General features: G+C 46.7%; 1 protein-coding gene across 8 annotated transcripts in view; it reads right to left on the bottom strand.

Moving 5' to 3' along the window:
- Nucleotides 1-6,175: 6,175 nt before the first annotated feature.
- Nucleotides 6,176-10,492, bottom strand: part of nrxn1a (neurexin 1a) — a 48,671-nt gene continuing 44,354 nt past the window's right edge. For 5 of the 8 annotated variants that reach the window (XM_071907936.2, XM_071907938.2, XM_071907935.2 and 2 more), the window contains 2 exons: nucleotides 7,226-7,304; nucleotides 6,176-6,477 (listed from right to left, as the gene is read on the bottom strand). In XM_071907936.2, coding sequence (XP_071764037.1) covers nucleotides 6,176-6,477; nucleotides 7,226-7,304 — 381 coding nt within the window. Of the gene's footprint in view, nucleotides 6,492-6,797; nucleotides 6,807-7,221; nucleotides 7,305-10,492 lie in introns of all 8 variants that reach the window. The other 3 variants (XM_071907933.2, XM_071907937.2, XM_078290872.1) reach the window with 3 other exon arrangements.

The following is a 10,492-nucleotide window of genomic DNA, read 5'->3' as shown; positions in this document are numbered from 1 at the left end:
TCTCTTTTCTCCTCTCACACCTGTTTTTTTTTGGCGTCTATTCTCCTTTCTTTTCTCTTCCTCGGTGGTGTTTTACATGTGCGCGGGCCTTCCGGCAGAGAACTGGCTTCTCATTTCATAGGAGCGCGTCTGTTCTTTCGTCCATCTGTCTGCTCACAGTTCACTGCCGGGTCCGAGAGAGAGAGAGAGAGAGGGGGGGAGGAACGAGAGAGTCTTGGTTCTTTCTGCCATGTAATGGCGAATGTGGAGGCGTGTGTAAAGCTTTGAGGGTGTGTGAGATAGGAGGTCTCTGTGGGGTAGTGTGTGTGTGTGTGTGTGTGTGTGTGTGTGGGATTGGACTAAGAATCACCACAGCATAGCATAGACCTTGATAGGACGATATGATAAACACGCTTTTCTGTTTTCGCCTTTCAAATTACACGCTACAGCCTGTTCTAAAATCTACTCCCACTTTTCATTCGTTGCCCTTTGACCCCTCGGAATTTCTCCTTCAGGTCCAATCAAATTTGTTTTTTACACAGACGCGTCCCAAAACACTTTACACAGACGCTGAGAATAATATAGAAAGCAAGCAAAGAAGTGGAAGTAATAACAACCATTAAACCAAAATAGAGGCCACGAAAAGAAGCCACACACGCAGAATGCAGAACAGATGTGTGTGTGTGTGTGTGCTTCTTGTACTCTTCTAATTCTACCTCCACACTCCCTTATGTTGTTCTAAAGATAGAGGATGCAGCATTAATGGGGAATTGCACATGAGACCGTTCTTAATAGTCATGTGACTTACAGTAATTTATGTTTTAACTTTATTTCCAACTTTCACTTTGTTTTCAAGACATGTTTGTCCTAGTTTAGTCTCCTCACTAATGCAACAGTACATAGAGCAGCTTTCAGTATATATTTAGAATTAGTCATTATCAGTATTAAATGATGTTTTATTAGTTTCTAGGTGATTCTCCAATCAACTAACGATGAAAAATAATTATCAACATTTTTAAAATTTGGGGATTTTTAGTTTAGGATGCAGAAATCACAGTATTTCTGTCCACCAAAATGTGTTTTCAAGCCTAGTTATTAATAATACACTCATCATGCAGTGGAAACTATCTCATCTCTCCTGTTTATGAAGTGAAACTAACCTCATGCAGACATCATGTCACAGGTTTAAGGTTGGCGGACTCTAAGGCAGAGACACAACACGAGGAGGCAGCAGGACAGTTCACATAAAGATTTATTTGAGGGTAGGGTAAGAGGACGAGTCCGGGCTTGACAGCAGGCCTGGAGAGTGGAGGAGTCCAGGCTTGACAGCAGACTGACAAGGCGGCAGAGTGGATGAAGGGCTGACAGGTTTCCAGAGCTGGAGCAGGCGGCAGGAGTCAGGACGGGATCTGGACAAAGAGGCAAGAGTGAGTCTAGGTAAAATGCAGGACGGGACTGCAAACAGACTAAACGGCTAGAAGGTGACTAACAGAGTGAACTGAGTCGACAATCTGGCGATGAGTGGATGAAGAGCCGGGGTAGATATACTGTGGCCGATGAGATGATGAACAGCAGGTGAGCAGACTGGAAATGAGCTGATAGCAGACTGGTGTGTGGAACGAGCTGAACCGGCAGCCAGGGGCAGGAGGTAGGGAGACCACGCCCACGCCAAGACACAAACAAAACATAGAGAGAGACAGACAGGGGGAAACACTGGGAACACAGGGAGTACGGCCACAACCGTGACACATCACACATACAGAACCCCTTTCAACCATGACAGCGAAAATCAGTTCCAAAGCAGTGTCTCCTTGTTTAGACAATTATGTCTTATTAATGAGATGTATTAAGTATTAATAAGATAATCAGAGCTGCACAACAGTTAAAAGCCAGATTCTCCTTTTCCTGTGTGAATGCAGGCTCAGCTACATGCTTATCATTGCAGATAATTGGTACAGCTTGATGAGGAAGAGGTCACAGTGTGAGTTAGAGGTGGAATAAAAAGGAACAGCAGTGAATCTGTTTTGTCTCCTGTCTCATATTTGTGTTGGGTACAGTATGGGTACAATGTCATAGAAATGGACATAATGTTCCCTTACATGCAAGGACGCTGCGCACACACACACACACACACACACACACACACACACACACACACACACACACACACACACACACGCACACTCACACACACACACACACACACACACACTTCAACTTATGTAACAAACAATGATTTTTGCTCATTTTCTCCTTTGTGCATCTTCGTTCTTCTCCACACTTATTCTTATCTCTTGCATTGATACACAGTTATGAGTATGTGTGTGTGTGTGTGTGTGTGTGTGTGTGTGTGTGTGTGTGTGCGTGTGTGTGTGCAGCGCTGTGGGAACTTGATGTGGAGGAATGGAAGTCTTTGTGATTTATTCCTCCGCAGGAAGAAAACTGCAGCCTTGAGCTCCTAACATGGCACACGCACACACGCACACACGCACACACGCACACACGCACACACGCACACACTCTCCCACAGTTTTGTTTACACACACAAGGCGAGGAAGAGAGACAGAAGGACAGAGAGAGAGAGAGACAGACAGACAGTTAGACAGATGAGTGCAGGTGCAGAGACAAAGGAGAGGCGATGAAGGGCAGAGGAGGAGGAAGATTCACGGCATCGGTGTGCTGATACATGATACGAACTTGTAGATTAATCTGAGTGTTGCTGTTTTGTTGTAAATCTGTGTCTGTGTCCTCTGCTGTGTGCAGGGGGGGTATGGATGAAAAAAATAAGAAGTTTGAACACTATCTTCATTCACTGTGCTCGGTGCCTATATTTCTTTTTTTAACCTGTAAATGTTGAAGACCCCGGTGTATGTTGATGAGGTAACTGATTGCCCGCCGGTGAGCGGTGCGGTTGTTTCTTATTTCTGTCCTAATAAATATAGCAGGGCTGTATCTCTGTCTCTGTGCTCGCTGGCTGTGGTCAAGGACAGCGCAGTGGCAGATGGCAACAGCCTAACAGAAGCCTTCTGTTGAGCAGAGTGCGTGCAGCAAACAAATTCTTCATCCCTGGTCTGGAGAGAGAGACAGACAGAAAGACAGAAAAAGCAAGAAAGAAACAGAAAGAAAGAAGAAAATGAGAGGATGAGGTGAGGTTGAGGAAGAGAGGGAAGCGATGGGGCAGACAGGCAGATAGAGTGAGTGAGAGAGAGAGAGAGATAGTGAGACTATAGGGAGGTGTTTGTTGAAACAGTGGGTCCTTGCAGCTCCTCTCACCTGAGGAGGCCGGCTTCAACTCTGCAGTCTCGGGGATCTTTTCATCCAGCAAACAGCAATCCTGCAGAGACTTATTCCGTTCGCTGCACTGAGTCATACTTCAAAGCCTCGCTCGGTGTGTGTGCCTGCGGTACGGGCGAGAGGGTATTTATGTGTGTCTGCTGTCCCAGTTAGAGTGGGGAGAGGGACTTGGGAAGAAAAGGTGCTGCTGTGCTCACTTTGATGAGGCAAGAGGTGAAAGGGAAGGGAAGGGCTGCGGATACTGTGAGATCTTTACTCAGAAGCAGATAGTCAAGATGTACTTACTAACACAGAGCAGGTTGCTGCTGGTGCGTCCTACTTCTACTGATGTGCTCTCATGGCTACAGGCGCTGCAGACAGACGCAGTACTGACGTCCACCAGCAGAGGGGAGCAGAAACAAACACAAACAACAACGCACACTGGGCTCATTTCACTTGGGTAATATTTTATTTACTCATTAGATCTTCAAAACTATTTTTCATAATAAATTTCCACTTTATGTTCATCAAAGAACTGTAACAATAAAAATAAAAGTAAATACTGTAGAAAAATTGTACATATAGAAAATAAACATGGTTAATGAACACCTAGATGTAGAATCCCATTGGTTCAGACGCCTCCTTTTGTTTCGAATGGCAACACAACAGAGATAGAGGGAAAAGGAAGAAAGATAGACACAGGGAAGGATTGTTTGGCAGATGGGGAGAGAAACTAAACAAGGGGAAAGCAAGAGAGAGGAGGGACACAGTTAAGGATAGGGAGAGCGAGGGAATACATGAAGTTAATCTTGCCATTATACTTTGAGATTCCATACATAGTCCATTTGTATCCTTGCCTGCCCTGTTCTGATTTGCATGCATCTGATTGGTTGGTGGCATTGCTTGGACGACCTGGATGGGGCTTGTCCATGGCACAGTATTTATAGATATTTCATGTGGGTTCAATTTGTAGAGCAGGCTTGGTCGTAGCAGAGAGTAGAGGGCTCAAATACTACAAAAGTCCATAAACTCACAAACCCCAACACAGCCCATCGGAAACCCTTCAGTCTGTCTGGGATCGGTCATGTCATGAGTATAGACGGATCAATCAACCAATGGCGTGAAGACAAAGGACGCAAAGAGAAAGAGAGAAAGAGAGAAAAGGGAGGGGCAACAAAATCGAAGCAACAGAAATCCTCATATAGCCAATGGCATCATGAACTGGACTTTTCTATCTATCAGCAACACATGGTAACATTTACTTTGTTCTGTTTTTGATTCTTTTCCTCGGTTGGATTTTGCTATAAAAGGTGGTTGGTTAGAGCAGGTATAGTGGGCGTGGTCTATAGGACATCAGGCTAGAAAACAGGGCGTGGCCTGCGGCGGGAGCACACATCCAGTCACTGCACCAGGGTTACGCTGCAACCCGCACCCCCCCCACCAACAAACCTACCACCTCTGGACTCAGTGGGACATTCCACAGCACGGCTCAGAGACTCAGGCATGCAGCACACTCGAGATGGTCACACTTTGTCAATGAGGATTTAAACTGAGAGTCCATCTATATGTTAAATCATTTTTGAATCCCACGGACTGAAAACCATTTTAAGTGTGTATACAGGAATACTTCAAGCCAAGGTGGTAAGTTTATGATGGCGGTGCGTAGAGGCAGAACCTCTGGAGTTTCAACTCGGTATAAATCACATGGAGTAAGATAATTCACGTGCAATAAGTCCCCCCCCTCCCGCCCTCCCCAAAGAGTCTATACTGCCCAAATGTTCTTCATATTCATCATTATCATCGCCATAACAATAATCATAATGGTCGTTGTCTTTTTCACCATCGTCCTTTTGTATAATCAAGATCTTCAATGTCAGTTATGAAGATATGGTGGGTATCTAGCCTTGTAGGTATGTGTGTCTGCATATTTGTGTGTGTGCGTGTGTGTGTGTGTGTGACACCACAGTCATGCATGACTGGTGTCTGTAGGTAGCATCTGAAGTCTCAAGTTTCCTCTCCAGGAAAATATCGCTCAGTTTTCCGCTGATTCCGCCTTTGTGATTTATAGGGCGTCGTAAAACAACATCGGCCCTGCGGCGTAACGCGCAGAGCAACACTCGCAGAACATCACACAACTCATTTTAACTGCGCCAGCCTGCCCCATCGTAATTCACTGCGTGTCTATGGCTACACCCTGATTTCCCGTCCCGTTGCTTGGGGTTACGCTTGGACCGTCGGTGTGCTTCTTTCCTCAGCATCCTCAGTGCTTCGTCTCGAGTCCCGGCCGCTAACGGAGAGGAAGGCCGAGAGGCTTGGAAGAGACACTTGGTGTTGATCTTGGTGCTTTTTCATCGTCTTTGTTCTGGTGCTCTCTCTCTCTCACTTTAACACTGAACACAAGCCTGCTGTGTGCTTCATTTTAAGTCTTCCCCGACCTCTCTGAGTCCAACATGAGAGTTCCTACTGCGGCAGGGGAGTGACTGGTCATTTCTCCTGGCTGGCCCCTTACTGGTTCTTAACTGGGAATTGAACTGGTGCTTTCTATATCATTTGTACTGGTGTATGTGTTCATAAAACAAGCCTCTCACAGAGACTTTGCTCATTGGTTAATACTGTACAACGTGGGTCCATGCCCTTGGGCCAGTCTGTGTGTGTGTTTGTGTGTGTGTGTGTGTGTGTATGTTTGTGCTTGAAAGTGTGTTTATGCTTCTGTGTTGGTGTGTGTGTGTTTGACTGTGTACATGTGTGTTTGTGCTTGCCAGCATGTGTGCAAGTGTGAGTATCGGAGAGTAAACATTAACGTCAGCATGTCTATGTCAGTGTGCGTGTGTGTATTTTTTTTCGAGAGTATATCTATGTATGTACATATACCGTTATATATAAAGGTGTATGCGTATATGTCTGCATGTTGGACCCTCCCGCCTCAGACGTAGTACTCCTTGTCCTTGTTCTTCTTGTTCTTGGAGATCTTGGCGATGCCCAGCGGCTTGTCCTTGGCGCTGCCGTTGGGCTGCGTGGCTGAGTTGCTGATGTAGTTGCGGCTCTCGTCCACGTGGTACGAGCCCTCGTCGCGGTTGCGGTACTTGTACATGGCGTAGAGCAGGATGAGGATGCAGAGGGCGGCGGCCGCCACGATGCCCACCACCATGCCCGTGGTGCTGCTGCTCTCTCGCACCACCTCAGAGGGGCCCGGGAACACCGTCACCGCCGGCGGTGGAGGGCGGGCTGGGAGGGCAAGGGGGGGAGATACATGATGTTAAATTATAGCACATACATTATTAATCTGGGTTACGCATGTCGAGGTGGTGGATGGAGGGCTGGAGCAAGGGGATACAATGCATCATCATGATACATTATTTTACATGTTTTTTGCATAATGCTACATGCAGCTAGGGGGAAGCTGCAGGTTAGGACTAAAGCTATTTCCTTATTATCATAATATACAAATAGATTATATTACACATTGTTGCGGGTAGGGCTACAGCACAGGGCCGCATTATATCAAATTATATTACACACATTTAACATTATATGACATGCACAGGCAGCAAGGGCTGCAGTACAGTGATATATGACATCGTATTAAATGATGGTTGGTTAAATCATTTGCATCCCAATTCTGTGGGCTGCATGGAGATGAGGTGAGGGAGAGAGGAGAAGGACAGGGAGAGGAAAGGAAAGGAAAGATGAATAAAAAGAGTAGGAAAATGAGAGGAGAAGGGGTGAAAGTGAGGGAGAGGGACGGAGTCAGAGATGGAGAAAAAGAGTTAGGAGTGTTAGGTAATGCCTGAGACCAGAAATGGCTACCTAAGTGGAAATGAAAAATTCATTGTAGTGACGCAAAGAGAGGAAAAAATGAGAGACGGTGAGTGTTTTGCAGAGTGTGGGGGACACAAATGGAAAGAGCCCTAAGGAAGTGTGTGTGTGTGTGTGTGTGTGTGGGTGGGGGGGGGGGGGAGGTGGGGGGACTAACCTGAGCTGGGGTCACAGGGGTCGATGTCCTCATCATCGCTGGGACACTCAGCCGATGCCACCAGCAGGTCGTCTGTCGACTAGAGAGAAAGGAGGAGAGAAATTAGGAATATGAAACACACACACACTCAAAGATAGACACATGGTATGTGATGGAGAGGCGCTGTGAGAAGAGATACACTCGCTGCTTCACACCACTACCTCCAGGGCTCCATAATGACCAGTAATCGACACCATGGCGAACGCTTTGATTCCTGTTTATTTTCTACATGTGAGCACACAGCACCAGTCCACCGCCCGCCCACTTCCCAAATCGCCACAGACACTTTGCCTGCTACTGCCCCCAGCAATGGCAAGCAGCCAGCATTACAGTGAGAGAGAAAGAGAGGAGGAGGAGAAAGGAGGAGGAGAAAGGTATAGGTTCCCAGCTGTGTTTTAAACCACAAGGGACGGCCACCGTTATCTTCTCCTCCTCTCTTGACCCTCCCCCGTCTTTTTCTCCTCTGGCATTCCTATCTTCTGCACCTCCCTCTTTCCCTCTATCTGTTCTCTCCATCTGATATTGACTGAGTGATCTGGGCTAGTGTGTGTGTGTGTGTACGTGTGTAGGAGTGCTGCGGTTGTAGCCTATGCGCGCTGTGAGGCCGAAGAGGAAGATGAAAAGCGGGAGTTTTTCTCCAGTTTTCATCAAGAATTCCAGAATTCGAGCGCTGCCAAGGGGAAGATGGGTAAGTCAGTCACTCGATAGTTAATCAAACCTCTTTCATTTAACCCCTCTCCATAGGCCTCATGTCAATACCCACTCTTATTCAACATCTAACCTACCACAACCCACTATTATCTCAACAACTCTATCTCCTCCTCTCTCTCTCTGCCTCCCTTCCTTCTGTATGGAAAAGGCGCCCTTTCTCCACTCCATCCCTGCTCCTCCTGTTGCCATGGCAACTCTAAGTTCAGGCTGTTAAAAATGATGGGGAATAAAAAGGGAGTGTGCGCGCTCAGTGGGGACCTGTGCATCGATTTACCATTCCAGCCAGAGTGGGGAAAGAGGAGGGAGGGAAAGATAGATGGATAGATAAAAAGGAATTAAGGAAGAAGTGATTGGGGAGAAAGAAAGAGAAAAGAAGACAAGATAGGAGGAGGACTTCAAAGTGCTGCGGTCTTTACTTAACACGGTGCTAATGTGCTCCGCATATTCATGAGCTACTGTTAAACATCGGCCGCCCTGATGCTTCAGCATGAGAGATATGATTGTGTGTGTCAGCGTGCGCGTGTGTGTGTTTTAACTACGCTGGGCGCTCAGTGCCAGCACTAAATTAAAATTGGATTGTGATGCATTGCAGTAGTTGTTACTAACCCACAGAATAAAGGAGAGGGGAGAGAGCGGCAGAGCTAAAAAAGAAGAGGTCTAGAGGCAGATTACAACCAGACCGGCACAGAATTAGAACCAAATCAGAGTGCTAAGTGTTTGATGATGCCTTCGCTGAAACCTGTGGGCAATATTTCAAAGTGGCATTCATTAAGCTCTATTCTCTTTCCTTGTTCTCTCTATTCCTCTATCTTGCCCTTATAAGACTATGGATTATATAAGATTAGAGGTGCACTCGGCAACCAGTGCTAATCCCAATTCAGCTAAAGAAGCCTGGACTTGCCTGGTATGGTGTGGTGTGGTCTGGTTCGCTCTTGACAGGTCTACTGTGGTTTAGTTTGGCCTGGAACATACAGTAGGCTACTGGTGCCTGACTCTTTCTCTTTCCTCCACTGCCTTTCCAATCAGTTCTGCCCACTGGACTGTCAAATGCTGCTGGGGTGAGTTTAGCCACTGGAGCCCAGCCAGTCAATAAACCTCTGTGCCTTTGCCAGGATCCAAATAGCACAAGAGCCAATCAGCCGGTAGAAAACACATCACCCCTGACATCTGTCACAGATCAGTGCCGAGCCACCCTGCTTGATTATTGATCCAAAGACACCTATGTGTCATCCACAGGAACCTGTTGGGTGTCCTGATTTGAGCTGAAAAAAAAAGAAGAAAAAAAAAAGAAAAACAACAACAGATAAGTAAATTTAACCAGGCTCCTCCTCTGATCTGTGACATCATCTTGTCAGCTGACCGCTCCATTCAACAGGGAAGGTGTCAATCGGACTATTGATCCACCTATCACACGGGAGACATTGAACAAGGGGAAAACTAGAGGCATGCCAAACAAAACTACAAGCACATCAATAAACCAGTCCAAAGTCAGACAATGTATTGAGATCTCCCTGAAGAGAAATATATCCTAGAATCCTCCCTTTTCCTTCCTCCAACCACCCTACATCTCACCATCCTTCTCTCCCTCCCTGTTCTCCTCTTCTTTGCAAGTCTTTTCATTGTCTAGCAACAGAGCATGCTGACATGCCTACGGACACAGATCGACAAAGATGGAGAGAGAAAGAGAGTGACAGAAAGAAAGAAAAGAAACAAAGAAGACAGAAAAAGAGAAAGAGAGAGAGACAGAGAGATGTCTGCATGCTGAAAGAGTAAAATCTCTACCTGAGCAGCCGAACAGTGCCAACGACCATCCATGCCTCCCTGACTGCCTAGTTCACACATAGGTGCACTCTTTTCACACACACTCTCGCTGAAGATTCACCGCCTTGTCTGATACTTTCACAACTGGAAATCACACACACATGCACACACACACTGCTCTATAACTGGCAAAACTCCTCCATTGGTCTATTTCTATGCATTTACACACGTACCCAACACACACACACACACACACACATACACCAAATTAGGTAGAAGTTGGCACGCTGGTGAAGCGATCCTGACGAGAGAGAAGAGCAGCTAGCTCCACTACTGCAGATGGTGAGATAGACTCATACACCGCCTGCATTAAGAGCCTATCACTGGAGCTCAACCACAGAGAGAGAGAGAGGGAGGGAGGGAGGGAGGGAGAGTGAGGGAGGGGAGGGCAGGCGACGGGTAAATATGGAAAGATATGGAGGGAGAGATAGCAAAGGAGAGAGAGAGAGGAAAAAATGAGCAAGTGAGGAGGGAGCAAGTAACTCCAAATGATGGGGAGTGAGAGAAAGAAAGGCAAGAGGGAGAAATAGATGTGAAAGATATGGAGGGAGGGAGGGAGGGAGAGATTGGGGAAAAAGAGAGAGAGCAAGAAGGAGGGAGGGTGGGAGAGAGGGAGAGATGTTCAGAAGGCTTGTAGATCTGTCTGGGTCAGCTGATTCTCGATATCCAATCAGACACCCCGCTGAGCCCGACGTT

The sequence above is a fragment of the Centroberyx gerrardi genome, chromosome 20, assembly GCF_048128805.1.
Source record: "Centroberyx gerrardi isolate f3 chromosome 20, fCenGer3.hap1.cur.20231027, whole genome shotgun sequence".
In the NCBI taxonomy this organism is placed as follows: Eukaryota; Metazoa; Chordata; class Actinopteri; order Beryciformes; family Berycidae; genus Centroberyx; species Centroberyx gerrardi.
The sequence above is the reverse complement of the archived record's forward strand: the minus strand, read 5'-3'. Positions and strand labels throughout refer to the sequence as shown.